Genomic DNA, 18,136 nt, shown 5'->3' on the forward strand with positions numbered 1-18,136 from the left:
ACACACACAGGGATATAGCTATGAGGAGACAATTCCCTAAAGCAGGCCCTTTGGAGAGACAGAGAGAGAGTATGCCAGCGCCAAACTGACCCAGGGGAAAAAAACCAGATAGCGCTTTTATATATATATATATATATATATATATATATTTCCCCCACTCACTGCGCCAAATATGTGCCCCTCTCTCTTTTTTTCAGCCCTCTGATGCTCAGCAGGGGAGAATCCGGGGAGCCAGCGTTCTCTGCAGCCTCTGTGGAGAAAATGGCGCTGGTTAGTGCTGAGGGATGAAGCTCCGCCCCCTCGTGCGGCGGGCTTCGGTCGCGCTCGTAAATTTGAAAAAATGGCGGGGATTTGTAGTTTACTGCCTCCGCAGCCTAACTACATGCTTTAATGCCCAAAACGAGGTTTATTGCTGCCCAGGGCGCCCCCCCTGCGCCCTGCACCCATCAGTGCCCAGTGTGTGTGTAAGTGTGGGAGCAATAGCGTGCAGCTTCCTGCTGCGCGCTTACCTCATGAAGATCTGAAGTCTTCTGCCGCCTGACGTCTTCATATGTCTTTCATACTCACCCGGCTTCTTTTTTCCGGCATCTGTGAGGAGGATGGCGGCGGGGCTCTGGGATGAACCCCAGGGTGAGACCTGTGTTCCGACTCCCTCTGGAGCTAATGGTGTCCAGTAGCCTAAGAAGCAGAGCCCTTAAACTCAGAAGTGAGTCTGCTGCTCTCCCCTCAGTCCCACGATGCAGGGAGTCTGTTGCCAGCAGAGCTCCCTGAAAATAAAAAACCTAACAAAATTCTTTTTACAGAAAACTCAGGAGAGCTCCCTGTAATGCACCCTATCTCCTCTGGGCATAAGAACTAACTGAGGTCTGGAGGAGGGGCATAGAGGGAGGAGCCAGTGCACACCATACTAGAAAGTTCTTTTAGGTGCCCATGTCTCCTGCGGAGCCCGTCTATACCCCATGGTCCTTACGGAGTCCCCAGCATCCTCTAGGGCGTAAGAGAAAACACAATCCACACTAGTTATCAATATAGCTAATCGCTACAGACTTATGAAAATTCCAGAGCAAAACTGTGCTTCCCTATCAATAACTATATTTATTATACAATGTTCTATTACAGATCAGGTTTTCAAAAAGGTAATGCAATTAAAGTATGGGGGTTAAACTGCAAGCTTAGGCCACCAGTTACTTATGTCTCTTCTAGATCACCTCACAGAAGCCAAAGATCCAATGACCAACATTAAAATAATACATTTAAGGAACAATACAATTATGTGTTAACTTAACGCCTATGCAATCTTGTATTAGTTTTCCACTTTATGGCCCAGTTCCCAGCTTATCTATCTTTAGCATCAATTCCTCTGACTTCCATGGTTTTGGTAATGTTTATAATGAAGAACCTTCACAACCCAATATTTTTTTTTTATTTATTTTTTTTACAGTAGTTAAATGAGGCTGATTAATTTGCAGGCCCTAGGGAAATGATCAGTCATCTCCACATGTAAAAAATGGGCTAAATTCTCTAACTTTGGTTGACTCCTAAGGCGGTGAAAAGCTTTTCAAATGATAATTGTTTTAGTAGAAAAGTCCAAAATATAGTACAGAACATCTAATAAACCTTGAATAACAAAAAAGAACAAGTCAAGAAATATCTTTTAGACCAAATTAAAACACATAAAAAAGATAACGGGCGGGATGTAATAGAGTTCGCTGAATGGACGGGATGCCAGCCAAGCTCAGATGTGTGTGTTTTTTAAATGGGCAATCATTTACAAGACATGGTTTTGCCTTGTAAATGACTGCCCCATTAAAAAAAAGTCAGCGTTCAGCTGGCATCCAGCCGTCTGGCAAACTCTGACTTTCTTACATCCTGCCCAGTCTCTAAAACATCTGTTCCCAGTGGAAAGTCCTTCTATTATACCTCCTGCTTGTTCTTTAACACACTTGATATCATGTCTTATGTACAGTGATCTAAGTCCCGAGTTTTAAAATGGCGTCAATATTATTGCCATTTATATCCTGAGTCCAGAACCATCAACAAACGGAGGTTTTTGAAAACCTGCTACTTAGTAAATGGCCTGCCTGCAGTGTTCGGTTCCTGTTGTTCCTCTATATCTCCCTCATATTATTTAATAGGAATACATATGGGTGACCGGCTGACAGGATGCCAGCTGTCACTATACCTACAACGGCATCCCGTCACCCAGAATCTCTTCAACAAGTCCCCTCGTGGGCACGTGTCGCTTCTGGCCCGGTGGCGGGATTAGCTCGCCACAGGTTACATTCCCACTTGGGTAGTGGCGTGGACCCACCACCCGAGTGGGAATACTGGCCGTGGTCAGAATTCCGACCGCTGGCATTACCCTGTCTATAGGGATTACGGCATCGGGATCGTCAGCTGGTATATTAACCGCATCTTGATTTAATGGGATGGTATTGGGATCCCGATGCTTGGGATGCCGGCAGTCAAGATGCAGCAAGATCCCGATACCTAGAAGGTAACTATGCTAAACCTAATTCCCAACCCTCCTTAGCCACAGCCTGACCCTAACTTTCCCCGGTGGTACCTAACCATAACACCCCCCGCCCCGCAGCCTAACCCTATCCCTCCATGGTGGTGCCTAACCATCCCCAACCTGCAGCCTAAACCTAACTCCTCGCCCCTTGGCTTACCTCTGTGCAGTGCTGGCAGTCCCTCACTAGGATCACAGCTCCGGCATTGCACTCCGTGTCGGGATCCCGGTGTTGGCATTCCAATCAGTGTGGGGATTCTGGCGTCTATTCCCACTGCCGGGATCCGTGCACCAGGATCCTAACCGGATCCCGATTTAATACCAAACTATGCATTGCTGTTTTCTGTACACCTTATACATTAATGATAATAAATATAATATATTAAAAATATATACTATTATTATACATTTAAAACTAAATATTTACTAATTAGTATAGAATAGTAACGTAATTTTATAAACCAAGGCTACAGTATGTACACATTGTTCGGTACAATGCAAATTAAAAATGCTGGTTGTAAATCACTTAGGGGGTAATTCAGACCTGATCACTGCTGTGCATTTTTGCGAAAAAGCGATTGCACAGGCGATCGCAAGTTGATTGACAGGAAGAGGCCGATTGTGGGTGGCAACTGACAGTTTTAAAGGAGTGTCCGGAGAAACTCGGGCGTCTGGAGAGAGAGTGTCTGACGTCAGCTCCTGCCCCGATCACCAGCCATCCATCGCAGCGGCTGAGTAAATCCTGGGCTGAGCAGAGACTGCACAAATTGATGTTTGTGCATCTCTGCTACAAATGCGATCACACACCTGCACAGACCATTTCCCATCCCCCTGTAGGCGGCGACTATCTGATCGCAGGGCTGCAAAAAACGCACCCTAGCGATCAGGTCTGAATGACCCCTTTAATTTCCACCAGGAGTCACAGGGAACAATAGAAATCTTTAACCAGCTGTATTATGGCAAGTAGTAGCGAGTATTTCATGGTGTATCATTAGCAGGACTCTTCTGCCTTCATAGGGTGACACATGATAGGTGCAGAGTGAAGATTACAATTGAATTACACATTAAGTAAAAATAGTATGTGATATCCACTAACTCTTATGGTCATTTTTATATCCGCCATTTCCACCTAATTAAAATGGCAATAGTATTATATATTCTATGTAATTTGAAACATATTTACAAATGATATCATTATAAGCAAACGTGATATAGTACTTGTAGTGCGTTTATTTTTTTTGTCACAGAAGCATGACTGCTGGCCAGTGTATCCGCAGCAGCAGCTAATCACCAGCACCAACATTAATGTCTATATGTCAATCATCTATCACACATTATTGTCATCTCTGCTAAATACATATTGCACAGAACTGCTTGTCCTTTCCAAAGTGCTTTACAATGTTATGTAAAAGGCGGCTCTGGATGTTTCTTTCTGTCTCAAGTCTTTACATACACATTATCCATGCTGGAGTCCACAGCAATTTATTTGACAAAGAGGAAAGTCATCCAGGCTCCTATTGTCGGAAGTCAGTACAGCCCTTATTTGAGTTTCCATCTGGTTGGAGTGGATATGAGAAGTACTGTGTGGAGACCAAGAATGCAGAGGATGGGTTCAGATGGATGGCGTGTGCTGAAGAGTAAGGAGGTGGAGGTGAGGTCACAAGACAACCGGGGTCTGCTCTGGAGGAGGAGAGTCTGCGTACTGAACTCCCTGTTGATGTGGAGCTGGTGGCAGTGCTGGACTGTCTTGATGGAGTTCGAAGGTTAGTACTGGTCAAGATAATAGGGAGAGTTTCTGGAGGATAACTGCGCAATGTGAACCTCATTGGCTGTTGAGATGTCTGTTTCGGCCTCAGACATGTGCAACAGTAGACGGCTACCAGAGAGCCAACGATGATAAAGGCGACAAATATGGACCCAACAACGAGGAATGGAACATACACAGGTTCTGAAAAATAAGATATAAAACGTTAGTATGTGTCATGTGTGATCTTTTCTCAGCCTTGTCTAAATAGTCTAACCCTAACTCTCCCCTCCAGTATCCTAACCCTAACTCTCCCCCACAGTACCCTAACTCTTCCCTCCAGTATCCTAACCCTAACTTTTCCCTCCAGTATCCTAACTCTTCCCTCCAGTATCCTAACCCTAACTCCTCCCTCCAGTATTCTAACCCTAACTCTCCCCTACAGTATCCTAACCCTAACTTTCCTCTCCAGTATCCTAACTCTCCCCTACAGTATCCTAGCCCTAACTCTCCCCTCCAGTATCCTAACCCTAACTCTTCCCTCCAGGATTCTAACTCTCCCCTACAGTATCCTAACCCTAACTCTCCCCTACAGTATCCTAACCCTAACTCTCCCCTCCAGTATCCTAACCCTAACTCTCCCCTCCATTATCCTAATTCTAACTCCCCTACAGTATCCTATCCCTAACTCTCCCCTCCAGTATCCTATCCCTAACTCTCCCCTCCAGTATCCTAACTCTTCCCTCCAGTATCCTAACTCTCCCCTACAGTATCCTAGCCCTAACTCTCCCCTACAGTATCCTAACCCTAACTCTTCCCTCCAGGATTCTAACTCTCCCCTACAGTATCCTAACCCTAACTCTCCCCTACAGTATCCTAACTCTAACTCTCCCCTCCAGTATCCTAACCCTAACTCTCCCCTCCATTATCCTAATTCTAACTCCCCTACAGTATCCTATCCCTAACTCTCCCCTACAGTATCCTATCCCTAACTCTCCCCTACAGTATCCTATCCCTAACTCTCCCCTCCAGTATCCTAACTCTAACTCTCCCCTCCAGTATCCTAACCCTAACTCTCCCCTCCAATATCCTAACCCTAGCTCTCCCCTCCAATATCCTAACCCTAGCTCTCCCTTCCAGTATCCTAACCCTAACTCTCCCAGTATCCTAACCCTAACTCTCCCTTCCAGTATCCTAACTCTCCCTTCCAGTATCCTAACCCTAACTCTCCCCTCCAGTATCCTAACCCTAACTCTCCCCTCCAGTATCCTAACCCTAACTCTCCCCTCCAGTATCCTAACCCTAACTCTCCCCTCCAGTATCCTAACCCTAACTCTCCCTTCCAGTATCCTAAACCTAACTCTCCCTTCCAGTATCCTAAACCTAACTCTCCCCTCCAGTATCCTAACTCTAACTCTCCCTTCCATTATCCTAACCCTAAATCTCCCCTCCAGTATCCTAACCCTAACTCCCCAGTCCATGCAGAATGTTGACATTTCAGATTTCGTCATTGTGGACACATCAACATTCTGCACAAACCAATAGGTTCAATGTTAACCTTTCAACAATGCCAACATATGGCCAATCCTATTAGACATGAAGGGTGTTAGTTGCAATTCCCACAGCGTTAAAGCATCGGCAGTTGTGCCACATCTTGAACCCCGCTCCCAGACGGAATTCATTTTTTTAGCTCATTTCTTGGGCTGCCATAAAGTGCGGCTAATTGGATTGACCCCTATGACTAAGTTTCTCAGTGCCTGGAGGCAGGTGTGTGCTATTAGTGGGTGGATGTGAATGTAGAGAACTGTATAAATAATATACTGCATATTTATTTAGTCTTTTATGCATAAGTACATTATACAGTTTGTGTGTCAGTGTGATGCGTACATGCTGCATTACAGGCATCCAGCTTCCTTTTACCATCCAGCACATAAACGTGTATCTGTTGAGCAAGTTGTAGGTTTTCTTAGCTCTCAACAGCCAGTACCCTGTCGGTGCCTGGCTCAAATGTCCCATCCACTCAATGCAGGCTGCTAAGCTACCTGAGCCTGAGAGCAGGAAGCGAATACTTTCACACCATAAATAATGAGGCAATACTGTGTTCCAACATCAACACACTCCAACAGAGGCAGGAGGGGAAACATATAAAACATGCTGGGAAATCTCGCTGACCCACACAAGAATCAAATACTCTTCTGTGTAACTCATCTGCAGCATTCACACATATTTACCCCATTTATCTGCACATACATATGGAGCTATAACACTGTATATGAAATATGGGTTCACAAATATGTATGCAACTCTTAGAGAACTCTTAGATGAATCAAGTAATGATAGAGAGCCACCACTAGCATAAAATATATAAATGACAGTACATTCAGCTATCTGACGGTATTTTATACACTGCCAAGCATCTAAATACACAACAGTGGCTACAGTAAAGTAACGTAGGCAACATTTAAGCAAAAAATAAATGAATAGGGGCAGATGTATTAAGCCTGGAGAAGTGATAAAGAAGTTATAAGTGGAAGGTGATAATGCACCAGCCAATCACTTCCTAATGTCATGTCACAGGCTGGGTTTGAAAAATGTCAGGAGCTGGTTGGCTGGTGCGTTATCACCTTCCACTTATCTCACTACTTCTGTGGTCTGATAGTGTTCTCAGTTAGGTAGCTAGACTAATGGGTCATCTTCCAATAGCACTAATAGGAGCAAAGGTGTCTGATTGTACCAAGTGTCTCACCCAATATGGCCTCTTACTGTACATATATGATACTGATACTTGGAAAGCAGGATTGTATCATGTGTCGGAAACTTTACATTTGGGTGCATTTACAAATATAGGGCAAACTTCCATGTTGCAGTAACCCATAGTAACCAGACATCTGGTTTTATCTTTGTACCTTGCACCAGATCTCATTTTCTACATGCTTGCTATGGATTGTGGCAAAGAAACACATAGGGGTATATTCAATTAGGGTAGAAACTGGCGTTTTGTCGAAAAGACAGCAGTTTTCAACTTTTTCAGGTTGGAAGGGGTTCCGACCTACTCAGTCCAGAGCATTTGTATTCGACAAGTCGGGGAAGCTTCTGATTTGCGTACTTCTGCGGGAAACGGGGCCAAATCCGACAGGTTTTGGCCCGTTTCCGACTATCTCATTTCCACTTAAAAAAAAAGTCGAAACTGAGATGGGGGACCTGAAAGGAGGAGAGGGGGGAGAGCCGCGGGCAGACGGGGGAGAGCAGTGCGGAGAGAGGGGTCAGCAGCGCTACAGCACAGCGCTGCAAGAGGATGTGTCATAGCCGCCGCTCACGGCAGCGTCCACCCGGTTCCAGCAAGTGAGGTCCCGCTTGCTGGAGCCAGGTGGACGCTGCCCCCCCATCTCAATTCGACTTTTTTAAAGTCGAATTGAGATGGGCTTTGAATAGCCCTTGTCGGATCCATTCCGACAAATGCATGTCGGAATGGATCCGATCTTAATTGTAATTGAATATACCCCATAATTTGCATTAAAATTATTGATAAATAGTTGTAATATGCTCCAGTCTGGAGTCTAGGAACATAGTCTATAGAGGGTCTGCTTAGTATTGTATGGGGCAAACAGAACACAAAATCTTCACTAAATTTCCTGTGCACCTCTATGGGGAAAATGAGTAATGAGGTTGCAGAGTCCCTTCACGCAATTGTCCTGGAGGCACTTTGCGGCCATTGCGTATAATTGAATTTGCCTCCGTAAATGCTTTACATTACTTTCTGGAGCAAGCCAGCATACCAGCGGATGTCACCTTCTTAATAGAGGTGTCATTTTTTTCAGATTCTGAGAAAGGTATGTGATGACTTATGGGTAGGGTTACCAACACATGCCATTATAAAGGATGTACGAAGGGCATTTTTCCTTCATAGAAAGGTGTCGGATACATTGTGATCTTTATTATACAGGCATGGACACTGGGAATGCATTACATGATAATATTTATCAAGCCGTGATAACCTCTTCTCTGGCTTTTTTTGTCAGAGAAAGATCACAGCTTCCTCCTTTTTAAGAAGAGGGATTCCCCATAAAATAACTAATGTCTACCACAGTCCCTTTATATTCACATTGTACCATGCTCCCATATCATGCTATTTATCAAGTGGTGTGTCATCCTAACATAGTTACATAGTAATTGAGGTTGAATAGAGGCAAAATGACCATCGTGTTCAACCTGTATTAAGTTGAGTTGATTTTACTGTACCTGCTGAAGTAATGTTTTAAGACTAGTTAACACCTATCAAACATGTTACACCCGTATTATCAATGTCAATATTTTAAATGTTATAACCTTGGATATCTTTTTCAATCGGAAATGTATCCAATCCATTTTTAAATGCATTTACAGAGTCCGCCTTTACCACATTCACTGGCAGGGAATTCCAAATCCTTATTGCCCTAACAGTGAAGAACCCTTTCCTCCGTTGCGTACGGAATTTTCTCTCCTCCAGCCTCAGCGAGTGACCTCGTGTCCTATGCAGAGTTCTTTTAATAAATAATTCCTCTGATAACTCTTTGTGATGTCACTTTACATATTTGAAGATATTAATAATGTCTCCTCTTAGATGCCTCTTTTCCAGTGTATACATATTCAACCTAGTAAGCCTTTCCTCCAGTCCCTCTAGCCCTTTAATCAATTTAGTAGCTCACCTTTGAACCCTTTCAAGTTCCCTGATATCTTTTTTTATACAGTGGTGCCCAAAACTGAACACAATATTCCAGGTGCGGGCGTACCAATGATTTGTACAAAGGCAGAATTACATTCTCATCCGTTGTCTCAATTCCCCCGTTTTATGCACGCTAGCACCTTACTTGCCTTCTTTACTGCGCTTTGACATTGTGTATGGTTATTAAGCCTATTATCAATGAGTACCCCCAAATCTTTTTCCAAAACTGTTACCCCTAGACTTTCCCCATTTAATATGTAGGATGCAAGTTTGTTTTTAGTCCCGAAATGCATAACCTTGCATTTTTCTATATTGAACCTCATTCCCCATTTAGACACCCAGACTTCAAGTTTAGCTAAATCATTCTGCAGAGACTCCACATCTATTTCCGAATTAATTACCCTACACAGTATAGTATCATCTGCAAAGATTGACACTGCTTTCCAGGCCTATTTCTAGGTTAATACATTCCAGGTATTAAGGATATCTATGCTTGTGAACAGATGGCATACACCTGTGTTTAAGCATGGATATCCTTAAAACCTGAACTGTTCGGATGTCTTGAGGACGGAGTTTGGGAACCACTGTTTCCGAGTATTACCAGAACTCCTCATTGACAGCACTGGGCTGCCTGTTAGGATGAGCAAACCTCTGCCTAGCAGTTGAATTTTCACTATAGGCCAGAACTGATGAATTGCCATAAAAAAAAGAAACAATGTTATTCTACATTGTGCTATATAGTAATTAATAGTTTTTTTAAGCACAGTGATTCCTAATGTGCATACCTTACTCATGGTATAATGCAGTTATAAGACCCAGGAACCCTAAACTCATTGTAACTGAACACACTTGTTGCGCACCTGTTTGCACAAGTCTGTTTGCACAAGTTTTTTTCGCAGCCGTGCAATCGGGTCTGAACTGCGCATGCGTGTGACCCGCAATGCACAGGCGCATTGGCCGCCGGCAACTGCCGTCGCTGGGCAGCAACGAATCTAATGAAGAAAGCGATCGCACCAGCGATCGCAAGAAGAATGACAGGCAAAAGGCGTTCGTGGGCCGTAACTCACCGTTTTCTGGGAATGTCCAGAAAAACAGTCGTGCCGGAGGATTCCTGACGTCACCACCTGTCCGGATCATCGCAGCGGCTGAGTAAGTCCTAGGCTGTGCAGAAACTGCACAAACTCACTGCACAGCCGATCGCACCCCTGCAAAGCGCTTACCCCCTCCCCTGTAGGAGGCGATTACCTGGTCGCAGCAGTGCAAAAAATAGCCTGCGTGCAACCAGGTCGAATTAGGCCCTGTGTGAATGTGATAGGATCATAGCTGGAGTTGGGCTGGCAAATGTTCGAGGGCTACCATCACTTTTGTGGGATTGTGGAGTGATTCTGTTATTGTGGCAGCCTGGCTTGTTTGAATGAATTAATCATGTTCTGTATAGGGAGGCCAATCCCGGCCGTTTTTTCAATCCCGGGATTCGGGATTGAAAAACGGTCAATCCCGGGATTGCAGTAGGGACCAGTGAAAGATGTAGGGAGCAGCGCTGGAGGGAGGGTGTAGGTAGCGGTGCGGGAGGTAGGGAGGGGGTAGGTAGCGGTGCGGGAGGTAGTGAGGCAGTAGGCATAGGCGTGCGCAGACACTGACAGGCGGGTGCCGCTCCGGACTCCCCCCCCCCCCCCCCCCTCCACGGCATTATAGTGTTCTCTCACCTCCCCTGTCCTGGATATAGACTGCTCACCTGGGCGGCCTGGGTAAGCAGTCTATATCCAGGACAGGGGAGGTGATAGAACACTATAATGTCGTGCCGTGGAGGGGGGGGGGGGGGGAGTCCGGAGCGGCACCCGCCTGTCAGTGTCTGCGCACACCTATGGGGGTAGGTAGTGGTGCGGGAGGGTGGGTGTAGGTAGTGGTGCGGGAGGGTTGGTAGCGGCGCGGGAGGGAGGGAGGGTGGGTGTACGTAATAACACTTACTATTAGGCGGGCGGCCGCGGCCGCCATGGACACACTGAACGCGGCGGCATTTCAAATGAAGCGCCGGCCGCCAGCGAATCAGAGCTGGCGGACCGGCAGCCAATCAGGGAAGCTGCCGCAGCAGTCGCTCCTGATTGGCTGCCGCTGCTGCGGCAGCTTCCCTGATTGGCTGCCGGTCCGCCAGCTCTGATTGGCTGGCGGCCGGCGCTTCATTTGAATTGCCGCTGCGTTCAGCGTGTCCATGGCTGCCGCGGCCGCCTGATAGTAAGTGTTATTACTTACACCCACCCGCCCTCCCGCGCCGCTTCCAACCCTCCCGCACATGCGCACTGTAATCCCTTGAATCACGGGATTGGAGGCTCCAATCCCGGGATTCAAATCCCGGCATTTTTGGGCCCAAATCCCGGGATCCCGCCGATCCCGATCCCGGGATTGGCCTCCCTAGTTCTGTAGGCCTTACAGTGATGGGGGATGGTCTGGGGAAGCTTAGAGCCTTATATACATTTATATGTAGTGCAATTCTTATATATGTATTTTGTATCTGACTGCGGTATTGGGTGCAGTTATATACATAGATAAATAGATTTCTATAGATAGACAGATAGAGGGAGAGGCTGATCCAGGTCACTCCTGGACTTCAGCCTCATTAGGTCACATGATACTGTTTATAATGATATAATACTAGTTGCCATGACAGCTGCCATTAGATCAGACAATTTACCTTGGATTAGGCATCCTCTGTGGAAAGCACAACCTGAAATATTTGTTTCCACAAGTGAGACGCAGCATTCAGAAACCAAATCAAACGTTTTGAAGAATCTGCTGGAACCAGAGACTGTTTGACGGACAGCTCGGATGGTGCACCGATTATAAATACAACATGCCTACCATACTGTATCAGACATCAGCAAGTTTTCGTTTTGTTTTTTATTGTGCACCACTGATTTTGGGGGAACAAATTTTTTTGTTCTTCTATTAAATACACATTTTTACCAGTTTCTTACATTTGCACCTCTGCACCAACTAAGCTTACTTCTCACCTATTTGTCCATATTCACCATAATGTATATGAAGAATTTCTAATATGAATGCACTGGTGATAAATTGAGGAGTAGTTCCAGGTGCAAAAATATAAACTTATCACACCGGATTCTGTAAGGTGTGCAAAGCCAATTTAACCTTTTCCAAATTAATTATGTCACTGAAGTCATCCTAGTGCTTTATTCTATAACGATTCCATATAGACGATTCCATATACATCCATACGCACAAGGGAAAACTGCACACAACTATCTCTGAGAACCTTTAATGTCAGACTACAATGACGATGCAATCCCTTCATCCTGCATTAAAACACAAGCGTGGCGCTTAGTATACCTGACAGTTAGTGGGGCTTATTCAATAAATTGGTGCAATAAAAACTATGGTTTGTTGTAACCCCTAGCAACCAACCACATATGATCTTTCATCAGTCCCAGTACACTAGATTTGGTGGCTATGGTCTTCAATACACTGTTGTTGTGGTAAGCTGCATATCCTGCAGTTCAGAGGAGATAGTCACATTTTGTGGGTAAAGTCAGTAAATGGAATCTACCTGATGTTACTTATGAAAGAGATGGTCCCCTTTCTGCTGGGAGTACTGCTGCATCCAGGACAGATGTCTAAGGACACTGCTGCTAGGAAAACACAGACTTCCGCTAAGTACAATCTGTTTACTATTTGTTCTTTTACTCTGTGGACAGACAGGCTACAAATATATTTAGAACATGTGGCTATTTCCTATAGTTAAATCATAAAAATACACATTTACGTTCCAGTAATATCAAATATAGAGCTACTTCTGTGGCAGAGAAAAGTGACCCTTTGCACTGTACTGTACGGATCCAAATACACTCCAGGCAGGGCATAAAATCCTCTCCGCTGGGACGTTACTGCTGTGAAGTATTGTGCAGGAGGTCTGGGTATAGTATTACATGCCTCACCCTAGGTAATTTGGTCAGCGCAGTACGCATTGCTGTATAAGAGGTTCTATGCATTGCCTAACTGAAGTGGTTTTACAGAAATTTACGACTAACTACAGCTGTGCCAAGGGCACACAAAGAAAAGATTATTTTTTTTCTAGATGATTTTAGGATTTAGATCAAGATATAAAAATATACTGTTGCTGGCATACATACCAGCATGGGAGCTATATAAGGAAATCCATGTTACAGAATGATGCATTTGCCAAAGTAACTTTACAGCCCCTGATTATAAACCCACTGGGCGGTTTTCTGTATCCACAACTATATGGATGTTTGTATTACATTGCACTAATTTATCTTTACTTGCATTTCTGTTTGCTTGTGTGAGTTTTTATTAGTTCTCGATTCATCTAATCTGTCTGACTTCTATTAATAAATAGGAACAATTGTTTTCACTCATTTTCAAAAAGAAGTTGTGTGTGTGTGTGTGCGCGCGCGCGCCGTGGCTCCCTGGGGTGCCTCGGGACACTTGCAGGGGTGCCCTGGGTTGGTGGTCCAGTACCAATTCAAATTATTTATGGTCAATATAATAGGCAAAACCAGTGCTGGTGGCTGTCAGTCATAAAATATGTGGCCAAACAGAAGCAAATCTTGTCCCTCACCACACAAATGACCCTAAGGATGACATATAAACGCGATCTACTTAATGTAATATTTCTTTCTAAATTTCTCAATAAGAAATGTTTGGCGTAGGGGTGCCGTGAAAATTCTGATATTCTAGGTCGCCGTGATTCAAAAAAGTTTGGAAATCACTGCCATAGGTCAACGTTTCAGGGCTCCAAACCCCGTCGTCAGGACCAGAACAGCAATAGGTGATTCTGGTCCTAGCGACGGGGTTTCGAGCCCCGAAACGTTGATCTATGGGATTACACACTTGTTTTGAGCATACAGTTGTCTCTGAGTGCCGGTTCTCTTTTGGGTACTTATCTTTCATTTATTCCGGCACCTGAGCAAGCTGACTATAATATGTGAGTGCCGGCTGCTGCTGGATATATATATATATATATATATATATATATAGCGGATCCGGTCTTTAGGTTGACGGCAAGTAGGTCGACACTGTCTAGGTCGACCACTATTGGTCAACAGTAAGTAGGTCGACATGGTTTCTAGGTCGACAGATACTCTAGGTCGACATGAGGTGTTTTTTTTCAAACTTTAACTTTTTCATACTTTACGATCCATGTGGACTACAATTGGGAATGGTAACCTGTGCCGAGCGAGGCACCTTGCCCGAAGCGCGAGCCATGCAAGGTGACACGGTGCACTAATTGGGGTTCCCGGTCACTATATGGAGAAAACGACACCCAAAAAAGTAAAAAACTCATGTCGACCTTTTAATATGTCGACCTAGTACATGTCGACCTAGAGTCCCTGTTGACCTAGAAATAATGTCGACCTACTTACTGTCGACCAATAGTGGTCGACCTAGACACTGTTGACCTAAGTATAATCTACCTAACATACCACAACACACACACACACACACATATATATATATATATATATATATATATATGTAACCATTAGGCATGATGAATACATTAAATGAAAGAAGTAGAAGAGACACTGACAGGTTCAGCTGTATTGGGCACACTCAGATGCAGGGCCCCCTGTGGACACTGGATACCATTTGGGTCCAGAGTAATAATGTTCCAAATAAAATAGCATGATGGAATCATCATTTAGTTAACAGTTAACAAAGACTGGCGTGTGTGCCAGTGGTATGAATGTTAGATTGTAAGCTCTGCTGGTGTGGGTGCTGTGTACAGATCTGCAGGATATCCCTACACCAGACAATATAAAGATTACTAATAACACTGATCTACTTAGCTATTGTACAATTGGTGACTATAATCACTATTCCCACAGTATGATTTCAGAACACTAGTTCCACTTGTTAATAGTAAAATTAAACAATCTAATATTCTATATACCAGACATACACTAGTAAAAGGATGATATATATATATATATATATATATATATATATATATATATATATATATATATATATATATATATATGTTACTATAGTTATCCACACCTTTCTGCACCCTTCCTGACTTATGTAACATGTTTTTGTATCTTTTGCTCTCTGAAATGCCCTTCACACGTGCCACTGTATTGCCATCTGGTCTCCTGCATAAGAGGGCACCAGATACAGGTAGACATGGGACTGGCAAAGAACATGTTAATGCTGAACAAGCTGAGGCCATCACTATCTCTGCAGCGGTTGTGAAGTTAGAGACTAGCACTGATAAGCTGGGACTTGTAGTTCCACAACAGTTGACCCTCAGCATAACTATATATGCCTAAATGCACGTAACCTTCGGACCTGACCCCAGAGAGAGCTACTCACGGGCAGTGACGCCGGTGCTCTCAAGCTCCCGGTCATTGGTGCATCCTCCTTGCTCCAGCCTTGCGTCAGACGCAGCGCAGCAGTAGCGCAATGAGCAGGAGCCGCAACAGATAGTGGCGTCCACGGTGTCAAAATCCTCCGGGCACTGGAATCCCGGCTGGTAATTGCCAGCAGCGTCCACCCATCCGTGGCAGTACTCTCCCTGCGCCCTGGCAGTGCCCCACGTGAAGAAGGCGATGGTTACATAGCATCCCAGTAACCCCATCATTTGCTGTACTGGTTTCCACCTGGGTGTACTGGGTGCTGCCTCACTGTGTGCAGCCCCTGCAGCTGGCTTCTCCTCCGGGCTCCTCACAGGGTATAATAAGGGTATAAGTCAGCCATGGAGTATGCCTATATATACATGGCATGCATGAGATGGGCAAGCACTTAGGGGGTGAGTGGAGCAGCTCCGGGTCACATGTTCCAGCTCACTCAACTCAGATTTGTGCAAACACAGCATACCGTGCACCACCAACCCATATTGCTGCTGCCCTCCATAGAACAGACCTAGGGGTTCCTTCTGGCAGCAGCTGGGAAGTCAGGGAGACACTTGCTGAGTTCCTTGGAAATGCCAGCGCTGTAATTTCAGGACATCACTTTTCCTGGATGCATTCCCCTTGCAGCAGCTGAGACTGGGAGTCCTGGAGGCTGGAGCTGTGGGGTTTATCTCTGCCAGTGGCTGCTGCTCGCTCTCTCTCTCTCTCTCTCTCTCTCTCTCTCTCTCTCTCTCTCTCTCTCTCCTGCAGGCAGCAGCCTCTGGTGGTCTCTCTCTGTGCATGTCTTGCAGCCTGTCACTCCCCCAGCCCCCGGGGTCACAAGGCAGCTAATGAGAGGAGATCCCCTGCCACTCACAGCTCTCCATTGTCACCAGCACAGAGGCAGATCTCAGTCTCCCCCTGGGAGCAGCCACACAATGGAATCCAGCACACCAGCCCCCCTCATTACTCTCAATTTATTTTTAAATGCAGGCTAATTTGAAATGGATTTTTTTTTGGGGGTAGTCAAAGGAAAAGCCATCTCTATTCTCCCCTACCAGGGCACCTTTCTATAAGCTCCTAGGATTTCTTAAATATATTTCTGTTTTTCCAAGTATCCTATGAGGATAATGATGTCACTGCATTCGCCGTCCCCCGCTATGAATGCTTTTGCTAATCCTCCAGATACATTTATTATGGACATTCTTAAATTAGTAAAAGGAAAAAAAATCAGCATGATGGTGAAAGTAAATAATTAATAGAGGTAATGTATTAAAGTTTGAGTGACCACCTGGTGCCAGATTACCAGTGGGGGGTCCTGCCAGGTTGAATTTTCTGCTTTTCATTCCAATGGGGTGTTGTTTGTGAGGAAACTGCCAATGTGCATCTCTTGTCTGCATTACACAGTGACCGGACCATAATTACCGCAGATATTTCCACTCCAGTCCAGAAGGCCGGTTTAATGAAGGTCAAATGTTATTGACTCCACCAGGGAAATTTTGCATTGCAAATCCTTTCTTTTACAGAGGACGGTCGGACTGACTGCATAGTATCTATCTATCATGGTTTAGGCCTGTGAAACACCTGGTAATGTCCAAGGGGAACTAGATGGTATTAGAATATATTTAGCATGAGAATCCCCCCAAATTAATTGACGTGGGCAAAAGGTTAGCTTTTCACCAGTTTAATTGGGAAAACGATAAAGGGGGTCACATAAACTTACCTCTACCTAAGTTTTAGCTGAGTATTGCAATGTCGGATTTAGGTTTGTGGGGGCCCCTGGGCAACTAACTTGTGGGGGCCCCTACCAGTTGTCAATAAGACACAGTGGCAATGTTATTAAAAAGTATAATGAGTAACTACTCGCAGTAGCACAAATGTGTTATACACACTGTAGTGCCCCCAGTTCACGTTATGCCACACAGAAACAGGGCATATGTTAACCCCCTAGTTATCGGAATTTTGTTATATCTGTTCAGATGCATTGAAAATCACCAATAAGGGGGACATTTACTAAGCAGTGATAAGAGCGGAGAAGTGAGCCAGTGGAGAAGTGGCCCCATCAACCAATCAGCAGCTCTGTATCATTCTATAGTATGCAAATTATAGATGTTACTTCAGTGCTGATTGGTTGCCATGGGCAACTTCTCCACTGGCTCACTTCTCTGCTCTTATCACTGCTTAGTAACTGTCCCCCATAGTGCTGCTGGCGGCCTCACTTCAGGGCTAATTGAATCCCCTCAGGGGAACAATTAGCAACTAATTGAATTCCCCCCTTAGAAGGAGTCAGAAACTTGGATTCATTCTATATAATAGATTACCAGTGAAAGGATTTACTTGTTCTCCAAAGCTTTCCTATATTAAGGACTAAGGATCACGAAGGGGCAAGCACTCACCTGTGGCAGCTCCAGATATGGGGCTGCCACACCAACTGCCCCCCAAATGCTGGCAAACATTTATTTATTATTATTTATTTATTACCAGTTATTTATATAGCGCACACATATTCTGCAGCACTTTACAGAGAATATTTGAATATCCCAGCCCCAGTGGAGCTTACAATCTATATTCCCTACTTCATGTACACACACACACTCATAGGGTTAGGGTTAATTTTGTTGGGTTCCAATTAACCTACCAGTATATTTTTGGATTGTGGGAGGAAACCGGAGTACCCGAAGAAAACCCACGCAAGTGCGGGGAAAACATACAAACTCCACACAGTTAGAGCCATGGTGGGAATCGAACCCATGACCTCAGTGCTGTGAGGCAGTAATGCTAACCATTACACCATCCGTACTGCCCCA

General features: G+C 44.8%; 1 protein-coding gene across 2 annotated transcripts; it reads right to left on the reverse strand.

Moving 5' to 3' along the window:
- Nucleotides 1–3,719: 3,719 nt before the first annotated feature.
- On the reverse strand, nt 3,720–16,034 carry SHISA3 (shisa family member 3). 2 transcript variants are annotated; one of them, XM_063921004.1, is made up of 2 exons: nt 15,313–16,034; nt 3,720–4,460 (listed from the first exon to the last, which is right to left on the reverse strand). In XM_063921004.1, exons 1-2 carry the CDS (start codon nt 15,578–15,580, stop codon nt 4,027–4,029), a joined length of 702 nt encoding a protein of 233 aa, XP_063777074.1. In that variant the 5' UTR covers nt 15,581–16,034; the 3' UTR covers nt 3,720–4,026. The 2 variants fall into 2 exon arrangements, 1 of the variants encoding a protein (XP_063777074.1); XR_010177544.1 differs by lacking the exon at nt 15,313–16,034 and adding an exon at nt 10,927–11,045 and having other exon boundaries at nt 4,370–4,460.
- Between the last annotated feature and the right edge of the window lie 2,102 nt (nt 16,035–18,136).

Source organism: Pseudophryne corroboree, chromosome 1 (assembly GCF_028390025.1).
Source record: "Pseudophryne corroboree isolate aPseCor3 chromosome 1, aPseCor3.hap2, whole genome shotgun sequence".
Classification (NCBI taxonomy): domain Eukaryota; kingdom Metazoa; phylum Chordata; class Amphibia; order Anura; family Myobatrachidae; genus Pseudophryne; species Pseudophryne corroboree.